The 21,818-nt window shown below is 42.2% G+C and overlaps 1 protein-coding gene across 1 annotated transcript in view; it reads right to left on the bottom strand.

Annotated features, from left to right (window-relative positions):
- LOC124021825 (transmembrane protein 65-like) overlaps window positions 1–21,818 on the bottom strand; it is a 69,495-nt gene that overhangs the window by 21,684 nt on the left and 25,993 nt on the right. Inside the window, exons 2-4 of the mRNA XM_046336960.1 lie at window positions 19,010–19,054; window positions 11,307–11,374; window positions 9,413–9,467 (exon numbers count right to left, since the gene is read on the bottom strand). Of these exons, the coding sequence (XP_046192916.1) occupies window positions 9,413–9,467; window positions 11,307–11,374; window positions 19,010–19,054 (168 nt within the window). The remainder of the gene's footprint in view (window positions 1–9,412; window positions 9,468–11,306; window positions 11,375–19,009; window positions 19,055–21,818) is intronic.

Raw genomic sequence — 21,818 nt, 5'->3', positions numbered from 1 at the left:
CATAGAATACTATCCTGGATCTGAATTCATTTACTCCACATAGAATACTATACTGGATCTGAATTAATTTACTCCACATAGAATACTATCCTGGATCTGAATTAATTTACTCCACATAGAATACTATCCTGGATCTGAATTAATTTACTCCACATAGAATACTATCCTGTATCCAAACAGAAAACAATCTCCCACTATCACAATACATATGTTGTTATCCCAGAACACAGGCCAGCCATAGGTGATGCTGCAGTCCTCAACTACCCCAGGATTCAATATATTGTTATCCCAGAACACAGGCCAGCCATAGGTGATGCTGCAGTCCTCAACTACCCCAGGATTCAATATATTGTTATCCCAGAACACAGGCCAGCCATAGGTGATGCTGCAGTCCTCAACTACCCCAGGATTCAATATATTGACAGTCTCACAGACGTTTCCAGAGTCAATAGCTTCGTTTTCTGCTGGTACCCATCCCAAATTCCATCAGGGCTCACAAATGGGAAGAGATTGAAGAAATACGCTGACAGAGCAGTGTGTGTGTGTGTGTGTGTGTGTGTGTGTGTGTGTGTGTGTGTGTGTGTGTGTGTGTGTGTGTGTGTGTGTGTGTGTGTGTGTGTGTGTGTGTGTGTGTGTGTGTGTGTGTGTGTGTGTGTGTGTGTGTGTGTGTGTGTGTGTGTGTTTCCTCAGCTAGTCTCATGGTCTTCATATTGAAGGTTCTGCAGCAAACAGTTTATATGGTGCTGGTTCAATAACAGTTGGTGGTTTCTCCTCACTCTCCTCTCCTCTCCTCTCCTCTCCTCTCTCCTCCTCTCCTCTCCTCTCCTCTCCTCTCCTCTCCTCTCCTCTCCTCTCCTCTCCTCTCCTCTCTTCTCTTCTCTTCTCTTCTCTTCTCTTCTCTTCTCTTCTCTTCTCTTCTCTTCTCTTCTCTTCTCTTCTCTTCTCTTCTCTTCTCTTCTCTTCTCTTCTCTTCTCTTCTCTTCTCTTCTCTTCTCTTCTCTTCTCTTCTCTTCTCCTCTCCTCTCCTCTCCTCTCCTCTCCTCTCCTCTCCTCTCCTCTCCTCTCCTCTCCTCTCCTCTCCTCTCCTCTCCTCTCTCCTCTCCTCTCTCTCCTCTCCTCTCCTCTCTTCTCTTCTCTTCTCTTCTCTTCTCTTCTCTTCTCTTCTCTTCTCTTCTCTTCTCTTCTCTCTTCTCTTCTCTTCTCTTCTCCTCTCCTCTCCTCTCCTCTCCTCCCCCTCCCTCTCCTCTCCTCTCCTCTCCTCTCCTCTCCTCTCCTCTCCTCTCCTCTCCTCTCCTCTCCTCTCCTCTCCTCTCCTCTCCTCTCCTCTCCTCTCCTCTCCTCTCCTCTCCTCTCCTCTTCTCTTCTCTTCTCTTCTCTTCTCTTCTCTTCTCTTCCCTCCACCTCCTCTCCTCTCCTCTTCTCTTACCTCCCCCATCCTCTCCTCCTCTCCTCTCCTCTCCTCTCCTCTCCTCTCCTCTCCTCTCCTCTCCTCTCCCTCTCCTCTCCCTCATCCTCTCCCCCTCTCCTCTCCTCTCCTCTCCTCTCCTCTCCTCTCCTCTCCTCTCCTCTCCTCTCCTCTCCTCTCCTCTCCTCTCCTCTTCTCTTACCTCCACCTCTCCTCTCCTCTTACCTCCACCTCCCCCCTCGTCTCCTCTCCTTCCCTCACCTCTCCTCCTCTCCCCAAGGCCAGAGAAAGTGAAGGGAGAGGGACACAGAATAAAATAGATCATTTTGTCATTATATTCTGTATGGAGAGTGTATTATCCCCATCCTCTATCTGACAACCTGATGTTCTCCTCTCCCTTAACTAACATCAAGGCGGTGGCCCGTTCCTGTAGGTTCATGCTCTACAACATCCGCAGAGTACGACCCTGCCTCACACAGGAAGCGGCGCAGGTCCTAATCCAGGCACTTGTCATCTCCCGTCTGGATTACTGCAACTCGCTGTTGGCTGGGCACCCTGCCTGTGCCATTAAACCCCTACAAGTCATCCAGAACGCCGCAGCCCGTCTGGTGTTCAACCTTCCCAAGTTCTCTCACGTCACCCCGCTCCTCCGCTCTCTCCACTGGCTTCCAGTTGAAGCTCGCATCCGCTACAAGACCATGGTGCTTGCCTACGGAGCTGTGAGGGGAACGGCACCTCAGTACCTCCAGGCTCTGATCAGGCCCTACACCCAAACAAGGGCACTGCGTTCATCCACCTCTGGCCTGCTCGCCTCCCTACCACTGAGGAAGTACAGCTCCCGCTCAGCCCAGTCAAAACTGTTCGTTGCCCTGGCCCCCCAATGGTGGAACAAACTCCCTCACGACGCCAGGACAGCGGAGTCAATCACCACCTTCCGGAGACACCTGAAACCCCACCTCTTTAAGGAATACCTAGGATATGATAAGTAATCCTTCTCACCCCCCCCCCCTTAAAAGATTTAGATGCACTATTGTAAAGTGGCTGTTCCACTGGATGTCATAAGGTGAATGCACCAATTTGTAAGTCGCTCTGGATAAGAGCGTCTGCTAAATGACTTAAATGTAATGTAAATGTTACAGACTCATTTATCTCTGATATGTTCTCCTCTGTTAAACTCTCATTTATCTCTATGTTCTCCTCTGTTAAACTCTCATTTATCTCTATGTTCTCCTCTGTTAAACTCTCATTTATCTCTATGTTCTCCTCTGTTAAACTCTCATTTATCTCTATGTTCTCCTCTGTTAAACTCTCATTTATCTCTATGTTCTCCTCTGTTAAACTCTCATTTATCTCTGATATGTTCTCCTCTGTTAAACTCTCATTTATCTCTATGTTCTCCTCTGTTAAACTCTCATTTATCTCTATGTTCTCCTCTGTTAAACTCTCATTTATCTCTATGTTCTCCTCTGTTAAACTCTCAGTTATCTCTATGTTCTCCTCTGTTAAACTCTCATTTATCTCTATGTTCTCCTCTGTTAAACTCTCATTTATCTCTATGTTCTCCTCTGTTAAACTCTCAGTTATCTCTATGTTCTCCTCTGTTAAACTCTCATTTATCTCTATGTTCTCCTCTGTTAAACTCTCATTTATCTCTATGTTCTCCTCTGTTAAACTCTCATTTATCTCTATGTTCTCCTCTGTTAAACTCTCATTTATCTCTATGTTCTCCTCTGTTAAACTCTCATTTATCTCTATGTTCTCCTCTGTTAAACTCTCATTTATCTCTGATATGTTCTCCTCTGTTAAACTCTCATTTATCTCTATGTTCTCCTCTGTTAAACTCTCATTTATCTCTATGTTCTCCTCTGTTAAACTCTCATTTATCTCTATGTTCTCCTCTGTTAAACTCTCATTTATCTCTATGTTCTCCTCTGTTAAACTCTCATTTATCTCTGATATGTTCTCCTCTGTTACAGACTGAAGTGTCATTAATCTGTGATCTGTTATGGTATGTTATATGTTATATTATGGTACGGTAGCTTGCTAGGCTATGGATGAATCCCAAATGCTACCCTATGCCCTATATAGTGCACTACCCTATGGGCCCTGGTCAAAAGCAGTGCCCTGTATAGGGAACAGAGTGCCATTTGGGATGCACTGTCTCTCTGTCGTTTGGTTCCCAAGGCGGCTGAATCATTCTGTTAAAATACAAATGATCACGTCTTGTCCTAAAGTGAACGGCTAGGATATCGCTGTTGTCATTCAGATGACTGAAGAGGAATATTACCATACATATGAATAATCATCATCCTCTATCTGTCGCTCTCTTCAGTGTCTGGCAGCTAGCCAGACCAGGGGACAAACTGAGAGAACGCGTGTTTCAAACGACTGCCTATTCCCTACATCCCTCAAACTCAACTCTGGTCCTCCAAGTCAGTCCCTCTGCGTGTTTTCATTGTTCACCTCTAATCAGGGCCTGATTTAGACCTGGGACACCAGTCATTGTTGTCCTCTAATTAGGGCCTGATTTAGACCTGGGACACCAGTCATTGTTGTCCTCTAATTAGGAACTGATTTAGACCTGGGACACCAGTCATTGTTGCCCTCTAATTAGGGCCTGATTTAGACCTGGGACACCAGTCATTGTTGTCCTCTAATTAGGAACTGATTTAGACCTGGGACACCAGTCATTGTTGTCCTCTAATTAGGAACTGATTTAGACCTGGGACACCAGTCATTGTTGCCCTCTAATTAGGGCCTGATTTAGACCTGGGACACCAGTCATTGTTGTCCTCTAATTAGGAACTGATTTAGACCTGGGACACCAGTCATTGTTGCCCTCTAATTAGGGCCTGATTTAGACCTGGGACACCAGTCATTGTTGTCCTCTAATTAGGAACTGATTTAGACCTGGGACACCAGTCATTGTTGTCCTCTAAAGGGCCTGATTTAGACCTGGGACACCAGTCATTGTTGTCCTCTAATTAGGAACTGATTTAGACCTGGGACACCAGTCATTGTTGCCCTCTAATTAGGGCCTGATTTAGACCTGGGACACCAGTCATTGTTGTCCTCTAATTAGGAACTGATTTAGACCTGGGACACCAGTCATTGTTCCCCTGTAATCAGGGACTGATTTAGACCTGGGACACCAGTCATTGTTGTCCTCTAATTAGGAACTGATTTAGACCTGGGACACCAGTCATTGTTCCCCTGTAATCAGGGACTGATTTAGACCTGGGACATCAGATGTGTGCAGCGGGCTCCGGACCTCCTAGGGTCAAAGTTAATCTACATATCACTGATCACTGACCACAGCCCTATGGTTATATTACAGTGGAGTCTGCTGAGGGGAGGAGGGCTCATAATAATGTCTGGAACGGAGCAAATGGAATGGCATCAAACACATGGAAACCATGGAAACCATGGAAACCATGGAAACTATGTTTGTTTGATGTGTTTGATACCGTTCCACTGATTCCGCTCCATCCATTACCACGAGCCCCGTCCTCCCCAATTAAGGTAACTCCTGTGGGTCATAAGTAGTGCACTACATAGGGGATAGGGTGCCATTTTGGAGGCAACCCAAGGCTTTAATTAGACGTTGACGTGTAGGATTAAATTGTCTATTGCCAAGTTACATTCAGATGGACATTTCATGTATTGAGATAGTCGCTAGTGAAAGTCTACACAAACCGCTTGGACAGTCTTCACATTTCCTGCTTTAAAATTCAATCGAAAAAGAGATTTAATTCGATTTTTTCCCCCTATTGATCTACACAACCTAATCCACATTTTCATAGAGAAATAATAAAAATAAAAAATAAAAATAAAAAATGGATTTACTAATAAAAATGGATTTACTAAGAAATTGAAAATGAGTGTAATTGATTGTCTTCACATCCAAGAGTGGAATGGGTGGAATTTTTTTATAATTTTTTTTATTTTACCTTTATTTTAGCAGGCAAGTCAGTTAAGAACAAATTCTTATTTTCAATGACGGCCTAGGAACAGTGGGTTAACTGCCTGTTCAGGGGCAGAACGACAGATTTGTACCTTGTCAGCTCGGGGATTTGAACTTGCAACCTTTCGGTTACTAGTCCAACGCTCTAATCACTTGTGGCAGCCATTACAGCTGTGAATGAATGTGAATAAGATTCAACCAACCTTGCACAACTCTTAGGGCAACATATACCAGAGAGGATAAAGTAGACGGCACACGTCAAACGTATGATTTATGACCCGATGTCAGGATGACGTGTGCATGCCCATATTTGGGCATCCGGTCAGGACATCCGGGCGGGAACTGATCACGTGCTTATGCCCATATATGGGCATCCTGTTCCTGTTCTCACGCGTTAGAGGGTGTGCTAATTTATGCATATATCTATTCCTTTGAAGTTGTTATGATGATTGATGTCTAGGGACCTGGTTGAACTGGGGGGGGGGGGGGGGGGGGTCTGTGTTTGAACATTTGAAAGAGAATGGCCCCACACCCCCTATTGTATTGCACTTAGGGTTGTTATTTATGAAGCAGGAATGGCTGGGAGGGCCAGTGTGTCAACTACAGGTTTGGGTCAAATCCAATTCAATACAACACAGAGTGAAACTCTCTGTATTTTCAAGTAATGTGGTGACAGCATCATGTTATGGGTATGCTTCTCACCAGCAGGGACTGGGGAGTTTGTCAGGATGAAAATGAATATTAAAAAGAGTAAAACCCAGGTAAAAAGTTAGTTTCGTTTTTTTTTTGCATGACAATAACACACATTTGAATGCCAAAGACACACTAGAATGGCTTTCCAATAGGGGTTGATTGTTCCTGAGTGGCCCAGTCTCAGTCCTGACTTAAATTAGCTTGAGACACGGTTAGAATATTACTGTCCATCAATGATTGCCAAACAAATTTACTGAGCTTGAGTCATTTTTACAAAAACAATGGACATACAGTGTTCAGACCCCTTGACTTTTTCCACATTTTGTTATGTTACAGCCGTATTCTAAAATTGATTAAATTACATGTTTTACACACAATACCCCATAATGACAAAGGAAATGTATTAAAAATTAAAAAGTGAAATAACTTATTTACATAAGTATTCAGACCCTTTGCTATGAGACTTGAATTTGAGCTCAGGTGCAACCTGTTTCCATTGATCATCCTTGAGATGTTTCTACAACTTGATTGGAGTCCATCTGTGGTAAATTCAATTGATTGGACATGATTTGGAAAGGCACACACCTGTCTATATAAGGTCCCACAGTTGACAGTGCACATCAGAGCAAAAACCAAGCCATGAGGTCGAAGGAATTGTCCGTAGAGCTCCGAGACAGAATTGTGTCGAGGCACAGATCTGGGGAAGGGTACCAAAACATTTCTGCAGCATTGAAGGTACCAACAACACAGCGGCCTCCATTATTCTTAAATGGAAGAAGTTTGGAACCACCAAGACTCTTCCTAGAGCTGGCCGCCCGGGCCAAACTAAGCAACCCTGATGGTCATTGACAGAGCTCCAGTATTCCTCTGTGGAGATGGGAGAACCTTCCAGAAGGACAATCATCTCTGCAGCACTTCACTAATCAAGACTTTATGGTAGAGAGGCCAGACGGAAGCCACTCCTCAGAAAAATGCACAACAGCCCACTTGGAGTTTGCCAAAAGACACCAAAAGACTCTCAAACCATGAGAAACAAGATTCTCTGGTCTGATGAAACCAAGATTCAACTCTTTGGCCTGAATGCCAAGCGTCACGTCTGGAGGAAACCTGGCATCATCTCTATGGTGAAGCATGGTGGTGACAGCATCATGCTGCGGTGATGTTTTTCAGCGGCAGGGACTGGGAGACTAGTCAGGATCGAGGAACCTCAGACTGGGGGCGAAGGATTATAGCTTCCATCAGGACAAAGACCCTAAGCACACCGCCAAGACAACGCAGGAGTGGCTTCAGGACAAGTTTATGAATGTCCTTGAGTGGCCCAGCCAGAGCTCAGACTTGAACCCGATCAAACATCTCTGGAGAGACCTGAAAATAGCTGTGCAGCGACGCTCCCCATCCAACCGGACAGAGCTTGAGAGGATCTGCAGAGAAGAATGGGAGAAACTCCCCAAATACAGGTGTGCCAAGCTTCATACCCAAGAAGACTTTGAGGATATATTTGTGTCAAAGGTGCTTCAACAAAGTACTAAGTAAAGGGTCTGAATACTAAATGTGAAAGTCACTTTTTAAATTTTCTATACATTTTCTCAAATTTATAAAAACCTGTTTTTGCTTTGTCATTATGGAGTATTGTTTTAGAATAAGGCTGTAACGTAAAAAAATGTGGAAAAAGTCAAGGGGTCTGAATACTTTCCTGTATGCTCTGTATGTTGGTAGAATATTATAAAAAATGATTCACCGCTGTTATGGCTGGGGGGGGGGTGAAGACACACGCAATCAAGACGTCTTGTATGCTCTAGTCGGCTGGCCCTCGCTACATATTCGTCGCCAGACCCACTGGCTTCAGGTCATCTACAAGGCCATGCTAGGCAAAGCTCCGCCTTATCTCAGCTCACTGGTCACGATGGCAACACCCATCCGTAGCACGCGCTCCAGCAGGTGTATCTCATTGATCATCCCTAAAGCCAACACCTCATTCGGCCGCCTTTCGTTCCAGTACTCTGCTGCCTGTGACTGGAACTAATTGCAAAAATCGCTGAAGTTGGAGACTTTTATCTCCCTCACCAACTTCAAACATCAGCTAGCTGAGCAGCTAACCGATCGCTGCAGCTGTACATCATCTATTGGTAAATAGCACACCCATTTTCACCTACCTCATCCCCACAGTTTTTATTTATTTACTTTTCTGCTCTTTTGCACACCAATATCTCTACCTGTTATTGTAATTATTCGCCTACCTCCTCATGCCTTTTGCACACATTGTATATAGACTCCCCTTTTTTTCTCTGTGTTATTGACTTGTTAATTGTTTACTCCATGTGTAACTCTGTGTTGTCTGTTCACACTGCTATGCTTTATCTTGGCCAGGTCGCAGTTGCAAATGAGAACCTGTTCTCAACTAGCCTACCTGGTTAAATAAAGGTGAAATAAAATAAAATAAAAATTCAGGTTAATTTTATTATTTAACTCATTTTGAACATTTTCTGTAAAAAAATGTCACTTTAAAAATGTGGAGTAGGTTGTGTAGACATGTAGGGGAAAAAAATCTAATGTAATCTCGTTTTAAATGTAATCCCTTTTGAAATGTAATCTCTTTTGAAATGTAACCTCTTTTGAAATGTAATCCCCTTTGAAATGTAATCCCTTTTGAAATGTAATCTCGTTTGAAATATAATCCCGTTTGAAATGTAATCACGTTTGAAATGTAATCCCTTTTGAAATGTGATCTTGTTTTAAATGTAATCCCTTTTGAAATGTAATCCCTTTTGAAATGTAACCTCTTTTGAAATGTAATCCCTTTTTAAACGTAATCTCGTTTTAAATGTAATCCCTTTTGAAATGTAATCCCCGTTGAAATTTTTTATCTCGTTTTAAATGTAATCCCTTTTGAAATGTAATCCCTTTTGAAATGTAACCTCTTTTGAAATGTAATCCCTTTTTAAATGTAATCCCTTTTTAAACGTAATCTCGTTTTAAATGTAATCCCTTTTGAAATGTAATCCCCTTTGAAATGTTTTATCTCGTTTTAAATGTAATCCCTTTTGAAATGTAATCCCTTTTGAAATGTAATCCCTTTTGAAATGTAATCCCTTTTGAAATGTAATCTCTTTTGAAATGTAATCCCTTTTGAAATGTAATCCCTTTTGAAATGTAATCCCTTTTGAAATGTAATATCTTAAAACTGTGCAAGGGGCGTATAGACTTTCACTAGGCACTGTAAATATTTAAAAAAAAACATTACAAAGCATATAGACAGCATCCCAAATGGCACCCTATTCCCCATATAGTGAACTACACAGGGAATATGGTCCCATTAGGGACTCACATATTATTTCTGGTTTTCGACATACCTGCCATGGTTGAAATCCCAAAGATCACACCTATGGACAACTCAATCTGCGTGCCCTAAAAACAAAACACACAAACACCCTCATCAATTCTCTGTTGTTATTTGTTAAGGCCATGTGGGAAAACCCAACACGTGATACATAGTGGGGCTAAGTGTACCTATGATGAAAAATTACAGGCCTCTCTCATCTTTTTAAGTGGGAGAACTTGCACAATTCGTGGCTGACTAAATACTTTTTTGCCCCACTGTATGTTTATATAGTGTGTGTTTCATGCTGTAATGAAAAACCACAGCTGAAAGCTAAAGCTTTCGTATTCAACTTCAATGAGTCATTTTTTTGTCCCTCAGAATGAAAGTCTTTGAATGCGGTTAAGTGAGCTAGATGTGGATAAAAGAGTCTGCTTTTGGTGGCAAAAAAATAAATGTCAATTATTTTGAAAAGCTAAAATAGAATTGACCAACTCTCTAGTTACAGTAAATGACAGATACCAGATTCTCACTTCAACGTTAATGAAACAGATATCTACCACATATTACTGTATAATCTATCTAATATTACTGTAAAACTAGTATGGATAGAGGGCTACCACATATTACTGTATAATCTATCTAGTATTACTGTAATACTAGTATGGATAGAGGTCTACCACATATTACTGTAGAATCTATCTAGTATTACTGTAATACTAGTATGGATAGAGGTCTACCACATATTACTGTATAATATATATAGTATTACCGTAATACTAGTGTGGATAGAGGGCTACCACATATTACTGTAGAATATATCTAGTATTACTGTAATACTAGTATGGATAGAGGTCTACCACATATTACTGTAGAATCTATCTAGTATTACTGTAATACTAGTATGGATAGAGGTCTACCACATATTACTGTAGAATATATCTAGTATTACTGTAATACTAGTATGGATAGAGGTCTACCACATATTACTGTAGAATCTATCTAGTATTACTGTAATACTAGTATGGATAGAGGTCTACCACATATTACTGTGTAATATATATAGTATTACTGTAATACTAGTATGGATAGAGGTCTACTGCATATTATTGTATAATCTATCTAGTATTACTGTAATACTAGTATGGATAGAGGTCTACTGCATATTACTGTAGAATCTATCTAGTATTACTGTAATACTAGTATGGATAGAGGTCTACCACATATTACTGTAGAATCTATCTAGTATTACTGTAATACTAGTATGGATAGAGGTCTACCACATATTACTGTGTAATATATATAGTATTACTGTAATACTAGTATGGATAGAGGTCTACTGCATATTATTGTATAATCTATCTAGTATTACTGTAATACTAGTATGGATAGAGGTCTACTGCATATTACTGTAGAATCTATCTAGTATTACTGTAATACTAGTATGGATAGAGGTCTACTGCATATTACTGTAGAATTTATCTAGTATTACTGTAATACTAGTATGGATAGAGGTCTACCACATATTACTGTAGAATATATCTAGTATTACTGTAATACTAGTATGGATAGAGGTCTACTGCATATTACTGTAGAATCTATCTAGTATTACTGTAATACTAGTATGGATAGAGGTCTACCACATATTACTGTATAATATATATAGTATTACCGTAATACTAGTGTGGATAGAGGGCTACAGCATATTACTGTATAATCTATCTAGTATTACCATAATATTAGTGTGGATAGAGATCTACAGCATATTACTGTAGAATCTATCTAGTATTACGGTAATACTAGTATGGATAGAGGTCTACTACATATTACTGTAGAATCTATCTAGTATTACTGTAATACTATAGAGCGTCTACCACAGAGACGCAGATCTAAACGTGATATACATTTGATAAAGTGGTGTAACTTACAGCTACAATCATGATGGCGTTGTCCAGGAAACCAAATCCTACAAAAGGAATGGCGTTGTGTAGAAGGACTGCAAAAGAAAGAACACACACAACATCCCATTTAACATCACACACACACAACATCCCATTTAACATCACACACACACAACATCCCATTTAACATCACACACACAACATCCCATTTAACATCACACACACAACATCCCATTTAACATCACACACACACAACATCCCATTTAACATCACACACACAACATCCCATTTAACATCACACACACAACATCCCATTTAACATCACACACACAACATCCCATTTAACATCCCATTTAACATCCCACACACACACAACATCCCATTTAACATCCCACACACAACATCCCATTTAACATCCCATTTAACATCCCACACACACACAACATCCCATTTAACATCCCACACACAACATCCCATTTAACATCCCACACAACATCCCATTTAACATCACACACACAACATCCCATTTAACATCCCATACACACACAACATACCATTTAACATCCCACACACAACATCCCATTTAACATCCCACACAACATCCCATTTAACATCCCACACAACATACCATTTAACATCCCACACACAACATCCCATTTAACATCCCACACAACATCCCATTTAACATCCCACACAACATCCCATTTAACATCCCACACACACACAACATCCCATTTAACATCACACACACAACATCCCATTTAACATCCCACACAACATCCCATTTAACATCCCACACAACATCCCATTTAACATCCCACACAACATACCATTTAACATCCCACACACAACATCCCATTTAACATCACAACATCCCATTTAACATCCCACACAACATCCCATTTAACATCCCACACACAACATCCCATTTAACATCCCACACAACATCCCATTTAACATCCCACACAACATCCCATTTAACATCACACACACAACATCCCATTTAACATCCCACACACAACATCCCATTTAACATCCCACACACAACATCCCATTTAACATCACACACACAACATCCCATTTAACATCCACACACAACATCCCATTTAACATCCCACACACAACATCCCATTTAACATCCCACACACACACAACATCCCATTTAACATCCCACACACAACATCCCATTTAACATCACACACACAACATCCCATTTAACATCCCACACACAACATCCCATTTAACATCCCACACAACATCCCATTTAACATCCCACACAACATCCCATTTAACATCCCACACACAACATCCCATTTAACATCCCACACACAACATCCCATTTAACATCACACACAACATCCCATTTAACATCCCACACACAACATCCCATTTAACATCCCATTTAACATCCCACACAACATCCCATTTAACATCCCACACACAACATCCCATTTAACATCCCATTTAACATCCCACACAACATCCCATTTAACATCCCACACACAACATCCCATTTAACATCACATACAACATCCCATTTAACATCCCACACACAACATCCCATTTAACATCCCACACAACATCCCATTTAACATCCCATTTAACATCCCACACACAACATCCCATTTAACATCCCACACAACATCCCATTTAACATCACACACACAACATCCCATTTAACATCCCATACACACACAACATACCATTTAACATCCCACACACAACATCCCATTTAACATCCCACACAACATCCCATTTAACATCCCACACAACATACCATTTAACATCCCACACACAACATCCCATTTAACATCCCACACAACATCCCATTTAACATCCCACACAACATCCCATTTAACATCCCACACACACACAACATCCCATTTAACATCACACACACAACATCCCATTTAACATCCCACACAACATCCCATTTAACATCCCACACAACATACCATTTAACATCCCACACACAACATCCCATTTAACATCCCACACAACATCCCATTTAACATCCCACACAACATCCCATTTAACATCCCACACACAACATCCCATTTAACATCCCACACAACATCCCATTTAACATCCCACACAACATCCCATTTAACATCACACACACAACATCCCATTTAACATCCCACACACAACATCCCATTTAACATCCCACACACAACATCCCATTTAACATCACACACACAACATCCCATTTAACATCCCACACACAACATCCCATTTAACATCCCACACACAACATCCCATTTAACATCCCACACACACACAACATCCCATTTAACATCCCACACACAACATCCCATTTAACATCACACACACAACATCCCATTTAACATCCCACACACAACATCCCATTTAACATCCCACACAACATCCCATTTAACATCCCACACAACATCCCATTTAACATCCCACACACAACATCCCATTTAACATCCCACACACAACATCCCATTTAACATCACACACAACATCCCATTTAACATCCCACACACAACATCCCATTTAACATCCCACACACAACATCCCATTTAACATCCCATTTAACATCCCACACACACACAACATCCCATTTAACATCCCACACACAACATCCCATTTAACATCCCACACAACATCCCATTTAACATCACACACACAACATCCCATTTAACATCCCATACACACACAACATACCATTTAACATCCCACACACAACATCCCATTTAACATCCCACACAACATCCCATTTAACATCCCACACAACATACCATTTAACATCCCACACACAACATCCCATTTAACATCCCACACAACATCCCATTTAACATCACACAACATCCCATTTAACATCCACACACACACAACATCCCATTTAACATCACACACACAACATCCCATTTAACATCCCACACAACATCCCATTTAACATCCCACACAACATCCCATTTAACATCCCACACAACATACCATTTAACATCCCACACACAACATCCCATTTAACATCCCACACAACATCCCATTTAACATCCCACACAACATCCCATTTAACATCCCACACACAACATCCCATTTAACATCCCACACAACATCCCATTTAACATCCCACACAACATCCCATTTAACATCACACACACAACATCCCATTTAACATCCCACACACAACATCCCATTTAACATCCCACACACAACATCCCATTTAACATCACACACACAACATCCCATTTAACATCCCACACACAACATCCCATTTAACATCCCACACACAACATCCCATTTAACATCCCACACACACACAACATCCCATTTAACATCCCACACACAACATCCCATTTAACATCACACACACAACATCCCATTTAACATCCCACACACAACATCCCATTTAACATCCCACACACAACATCCCATTTAACATCCCATTTAACATCCCACACACAACATCCCATTTAACATCCCACACACAACATCCCATTTAACATCCCACACACAACATCCCATTTAACATCCCACACACAACATCCCATTTAACATCCCACACACAACATCCCATTTAACATCCCATTTAACATCCCACACAACATCCCATTTAACATCCCACACACAACATCCCATTTAACATCCCATTTAACATCCCACACAACATCCCATTTAACATCCCACACACAACATCCCATTTAACATCACATACAACATCCCATTTAACATCCCACACACAACATCCCATTTAACATCCCACACAACATCCCATTTAACATCCCATTTAACATCCCACACATGTACTGGATCCTTGAAGAAGTGATGAGACACAGTGAACCTGGACGGACATTTGGCAGTTACAAACGGGGAAGAAAAGTGAGTTCTACATAACTCTGTCGTCAGGTCCTACTTCTGGCCAAATGTTCTCTGGTACGAGACCAAAACAGGGAGGTGTTGCAAAAACATTGGCCGTCTGATTCAACGAATCAAAAGCAAAGGAATCTGTCTTGAACCTGAATGAACTCATTCCAGCTCCTATTGGCCATCAATGTGGAATTCTTTTCCTCTCTGGTCATCAACCCGGGTTTACTGCATGATAGTCATCAGTTCAGCCCTGGTGAATATGTGGGCTGGGAATGTGTCTGTGAGCACAGTGACAGGGAGGAAACAAATCCTCCTGCGTTCTCCACTGTTTCATCTATGAATCCTCCTGCGTTCTCCACTGTTTCGTATACGTATGAATCCTCCTGCGTTCTCCACTGTTTCATCTATGAATCCTCCTGCGTTCTCCACTGTTTCATCTATGAATCCTCCTGCGTTCTCTACTGTTTCATCTATGAATCCTCCTGCGTTCTTCACTGTTTCATATATGAATCCTCCTGCGTTCTCCACTGTTTCATATACGTATGAATCCTCCTGCGTTCTCCACTGTTTCATCTATGAATCCTCCTGCGTTCTCCACTGTTTCATCTATGAATCCTCCTGCGTTCTCTACTGATTCATATATGAATCCTCCTGCGTTCTCCACTGTTTCATATGAATCCTCCTGCGTTCTCCACTGTTTCATATACGTATGAATCCTCCTGCGTTCTCCACTGTTTCATATATGAATCCTCCTGCGTTCTCCACTGTTTCATATGAATCCTCCTGCGTTCTCCACTGTTTCATATACGTATGAATCCTCCTGCGTTCTCCACTGTTTCATATATGAATCCTCCTGCGTTCTCCACTGTTTAATATACGTATGAATCCTCCTGCGTTCTCCACTGTTTCATATACGTATGAATCCTCCTGCGTTCTCTACTGTTTCATATAGGAATCCTCCTGCGTTCTCCACTGTTTCATATATGAATCCTCCTGCGTTCTCCACTGTTTCATCTATGAATCCTCCTGCGTTCTCTACTGTTTAATCTATGAATCCTCCTGCGTTCTCCACTGTTTCATATATGAATCCTCCTGCGTTCTCCACTGTTACATATACGTATGAATCCTCCTGCGTTCTCCACTGTTTCATATATGAATCCTCCTGCGTTCTCCACTGTTTCATATACGTATGAATCCTCCTGCGTTCTCCACTGTTTCATATATGAATGAATCCTCCTGCGTTCTCCACTGTTTCATATACGTATGAATCCTCCTGCGTTCTCCACTGTTTCATATACGTATGAATCCTCCTGCGTTCTCCACTGTTTCATATACGTATGAATCCTCCTGCGTTCTCCACTGTTTCATATATGAATCCTCCTGCGTTCTCCACTGTTACATATACGTATGAATCCTCCCGTTCTCCACTGTTTCATATATGAATCCTCCTGCGTTCTCCACTGTTTCATATACGTATGAATCCTCCTGCGTTCTCCACTGTTTCATATATGAATCCTCCTGCATTCTCCACTGTTTCATATACGTATAAATCCTTCTGCGTTCTCCACTGTTTCATATATGAATCCTCCTGCGTTCTCCACTGTTTCATATACGTATGAATCCTCCTGCGTTCTCCACTGTTTCATATACGTATGAATCCTCCTGCGTTCTCCACTGTTTCATATATGAATCCTCCTGCATTCTCCACTGTTTCATATACGTATAAATCCTTCTGCGTTCTCCACTGTTTCATATATGAATCCTCCTGCGTTCTCCACTGTTTCATATACGTATGAATCCTCCTGCGTTCTCCACTGTTTCATATACGTATGAATCCTCCTGCGTTCTCCACTGTTTCATATACGTATGAATCCTCCTGCGTTCTCCACTGTTTCATATACGTATGAATCCTCCTGCGTTCTCCACTGTTTCATATACGTATGAATCCTCCTGCGTTCTCCACTGTTTCATATATGAATCCTCCTGCGTTCTCCACTGTTACATATACGTATGAATCCTCCTGCGTTCTCCACTGTTTCATATACGTATGAATCCTCCTGCGTTCTCCACTGTTTCATATACGTATGAATCCTCCTGCGTTCTCCACTGTTTCATATATGAATCCTCCTGCATTCTCCACTGTTTCATATACGTATAAATCCTTCTGCGTTCTCCACTGTTTCATATATGAATCCTCCTGCGTTCTCCACTGTTTCATATACGTATGAATCCTCCTGCGTTCTCCACTGTTTCATATATGAATGAATCCTCCTGCGTTCTCCACTGTTTCATATACGTATGAATCCTCCTGCGTTCTCCACTGTTTCATATACGTATGAATCCTCCTGCGTTCTCCACTGTTTCATATACGTATGAATCCTCCTGCGTTCTCCACTGTTTCATATATGAATCCTCCTGCGTTCTCCACTGTTACATATACGTATGAATCCTCCTGCGTTCTCCACTGTTTCATATATGAATCCTCCTGCGTTCTCCACTGTTTCATATACGTATGAATCCTCCTGCGTTCTCCACTGTTTCATATATGAATCCTCCTGCATTCTCCACTGTTTCATATACGTATAAATCCTTCTGCGTTCTCCACTGTTTCATATATGAATCCTCCTGCGTTCTCCACTGTTTCATATACGTATGAATCCTCCTGCGTTCTCCACTGTTTCATATACGTATGAATCCTCCTGCGTTCTCCACTGTTTCATATATGAATCCTCCTGCATTCTCCACTGTTTCATATACGTATAAATCCTTCTGCGTTCTCCACTGTTTCATATATGAATCCTCCTGCGTTCTCCACTGTTTCATATACGTATGAATCCTCCTGCGTTCTCCACTGTTTCATATACGTATGAATCCTCCTGCGTTCTCCACTGTTTCATATACGTATGAATCCTCCTGCGTTCTCCACTGTTTCATATACGTATGAATCCTCCTGCGTTCTCCACTGTTTCATATATGTATGAATCCTCCTGCGTTCTCCACTGTTTCATATATGAATCCTCCTGCGTTCTCCACTGTTACATATACGTATGAATCCTCCTGCGTTCTCCACTGTTTCATATACGTATGAATCCTCCTGCGTTCTCCACTGTTTCATATACGTATGAATCCTCCTGCGTTCTCCACTGTTTCATATATGAATCCTCCTGCATTCTCCACTGTTTCATATACGTATAAATCCTTCTGCGTTCTCCACTGTTTCATATATGAATCCTCCTGCGTTCTCCACTGTTTCATATACGTATGAATCCTCCTGCGTTCTCCACTGTTTCATATACGTATGAATCCTCCTGCGTTCTCCACTGTTTCATATACGTATGAATCCTCCTGCGTTCTCCACTGTTTCATATACGTATGAATCCTCCTGCGTTCTCCACTGTTTCATATATGAATCCTCCTGCATTCTCCACTGTTTCATATACGTATAAATCCTTCTGCGTTCTCCACTGTTTCATATATGAATCCTCCTGCGTTCTCCACTGTTTCATATACGTATGAATCCTCCTGCGTTCTCCACTGTTTCATATACGTATGAATCCTCCTGCGTTCTCCACTGTTTCATATACGTATGAATCCTCCTGCGTTCTCCACTGTTTCATATACGTATGAATCCTCCTGCGTTCTCCACTGTTTCATATACGTATGAATCCTCCTGCGTTCTCCACTGTTTCATATATGAATCCTCCTGCGTTCTCCACTGTTTCATATACGTATGAATCCTCCTGCGTTCTCCACTGTTTCATATATGAATCCTCCTGCGTTCTCCACTGTTTCATATACGTATGAATCCTCCTGCGTTCTCCACTGTTTCATATATGCATCTCTCTTTTCAAAGACATCTCTCTCTCTCTCTCTTTGTTTTCTTCCTCTCTTACCATATCTCAGCTGAGCCGATGTGGGCGGGGCGATGACCATTTCCCCTGAAGAAGGAGGAAAAAGAAAACATGCATTACTATGGAGAAGAAGTCAGTCCTGTCTGGAAGGACATGTCATTACTGTTGAGAAGAAGTCAGTCCTGGTTTATTCATGTCTATGTAGGGTTTATTCATGTCTATGTAGGGTTTATTCATGTCTATGTAGGGTTTATTCATGTCTATGTAGGGTTTATTCATGTCTATGTAGGGTTTATTCATGTCTATGTAGGGTGTATTCATGTCTATGTAGGGTTTATTCATGTCTATGTAGGGTGTATTCATGTCTATGTAGGGTGTATTCAGGTCTATGTAGGGTGTATTCATGTCTATGTAGGGTGTATTAATGTCTATGTAGGGTGTATTCATGTCTATGTAGGGTGTATTCATGTCTATGTAGGGTGTATTCATGTCTATGCCTCTGAGGCTAAATGTTAGTTTAGTGAAGGTTTCTCAGAAATGTAAAACACTAGTGAGTCTTTTCTAGCTTATTCTCCACACACGCCGCCACAGCACGCCGCCACACCACACGCCGCCACACACACGCCGACACACACACACACACACACACACACACACACACACACACACACACACACACACACACACACACACACACACACACGGTGTAATAGCCTATGAAGTTTCTGGACTGAGTTTGGAATGACAAGGTTCCCTCCTATTACGGTTTCCTACCCTGGAGGAGACCTCATGATGCTGATGCCATGTTAACCCAATGGAGACCTGTTCATTCAGCCTCAAGACCACAGTCACCAGCAGGTAGGAGGTACTGACTAACTCCCACCATGATGATACAACACAACACAGTCACCAGCAGGTAGGAGGTACTGACTAACTCCCACCATGATGATACAACACAACACAGTCACCAGCAGGTAGGAGGTACTGACTAACTCCCACCATGATGACACAACACAGTCACCAGCAGGTAGGAGGTACTGACTAACTCCCACCATGATGATACAACACAGTCACCAGCAGGTAGGAGGTACTGACTAACTCCCACCATGATGATACAACACAACACAGTCACCAGCAGGTAGGAGGTACTGACTAACTCCCACCATGATGACACAACACAGTCACCAGCAGGTAGGAGGTACTGACTAACTCCCACCATGATGATACAACACAGTCACCAGCAGGTAGGAGGTACTGACTAACTCCCACCATGATGATACAACACAGTCACCAGCAGGTAGGAGGTACTGACTAACTCCCACCATGATGATACAACACAGTCACCAGCAGGTAGGAGGTACTGACTAACTCCCACCATGATGATACAACACAACACAGTCACCAGCAGGTAGGAGGTACTGACTAACTCCCACCATGATGATACAACACAGTCACCAGCAGGTAGGAGGTACTGACTAACTCCCACCATGATGACACAACACAGTCACCAGCAGGTAGGAGGTACTGACTAACTCCCACCATGATGACACAACACAGTCACCAGCAGGTAGGAGGTACTGACTAACTCCCACCATGATGATACAACACAACACAGTCACCAGCAGGTAGGAGGTACTGACTAACTCCCACCATGATGATACAACACAACACAGTCACCAGCAGGTAGGAGGTACTGACTAACTCCCACCATGATGATACAACACAGTCACCAGCAGGTAGGAGGTACTGACTAACTCCCACCATGATGATACAACACAACACAGTCATCAGCAGGTAGGAGGTACTGACTAACTCCCACCATGATGATACAACACAGTCACCAGCAGGTAGGAGGTACTGACTAACTCCCACCATGATGATACAACACAACACAGTCACCAGCAGGTAGGAGGTACTGACTAACTCCCACCATGATGATACAACACAACACAGTCATCAGCAGGTAGGAGGTACTGACTAACTCCCACCATGATGATACAACACAGTCACCAGCAGGTAGGAGGTACTGACTAACTCCCACCATGATGATACAACACAACACAGTCACCAGCAGGTAGGAGGTACTGACTAACTCCCACCATGATGATACAACACAGTCACCAGCAGGTAGGAGGTACTGACTAACTCCCACCATGATGATACAACACAACACAGTCACCAGCAGGTAGGAGGTACTGACTAACTCCCACCATGATGATACAACACAGTCACCAGCAGGTAGGAGGTACTGACTAACTCCCACCATGATGATACAACACAACACAGTCACCAGCAGGTAGGAGGTACTGACTAACTCCCACCATGATGATACAACACAACACAGTCATCAGCAGGTAGGAGGTACTGACTAACTCCCACCATGATGATACAACACAGTCACCAGCAGGTAGGAGGTACTGACTAACTCCCACCATGATGATACAACACAACACAGTCACCAGCAGGTAGGAGGTACTGACTAACTCCCACCATGATGATACAACACAGTCACCAGCAGGTAGGAGGTACTGACTAACTCCCACCATGATGATACAACACAGTCACCAGCAGGTAGGAGGTACTGACTAACTCCCACCATGATGATACAACACAGTCACCAGCAGGTAGGAGGTACTGACTAACTCCCACCATGATGATACAACACAACATAGTCACCAGCAGGTAGGAGGTACTGACTAACTCCCACCATGATGATACAACACAACACAGTCACCAGCAGGTAGGAGGTACTGACTAACTCCCACCATGATGATACAACACAACACAGTCACCAGCAGGTAGGAGGTACTGACTAACTCCCACCATGATGATACAACACAACACAGTCATC

The sequence above is a fragment of the Oncorhynchus gorbuscha genome, unplaced genomic scaffold (assembly GCF_021184085.1).
Source record: "Oncorhynchus gorbuscha isolate QuinsamMale2020 ecotype Even-year unplaced genomic scaffold, OgorEven_v1.0 Un_scaffold_1229, whole genome shotgun sequence".
Taxonomy (NCBI): domain Eukaryota; kingdom Metazoa; phylum Chordata; class Actinopteri; order Salmoniformes; family Salmonidae; genus Oncorhynchus; species Oncorhynchus gorbuscha.
The sequence above is the reverse complement of the archived record's forward strand: the minus strand, read 5'-3'. Positions and strand labels throughout refer to the sequence as shown.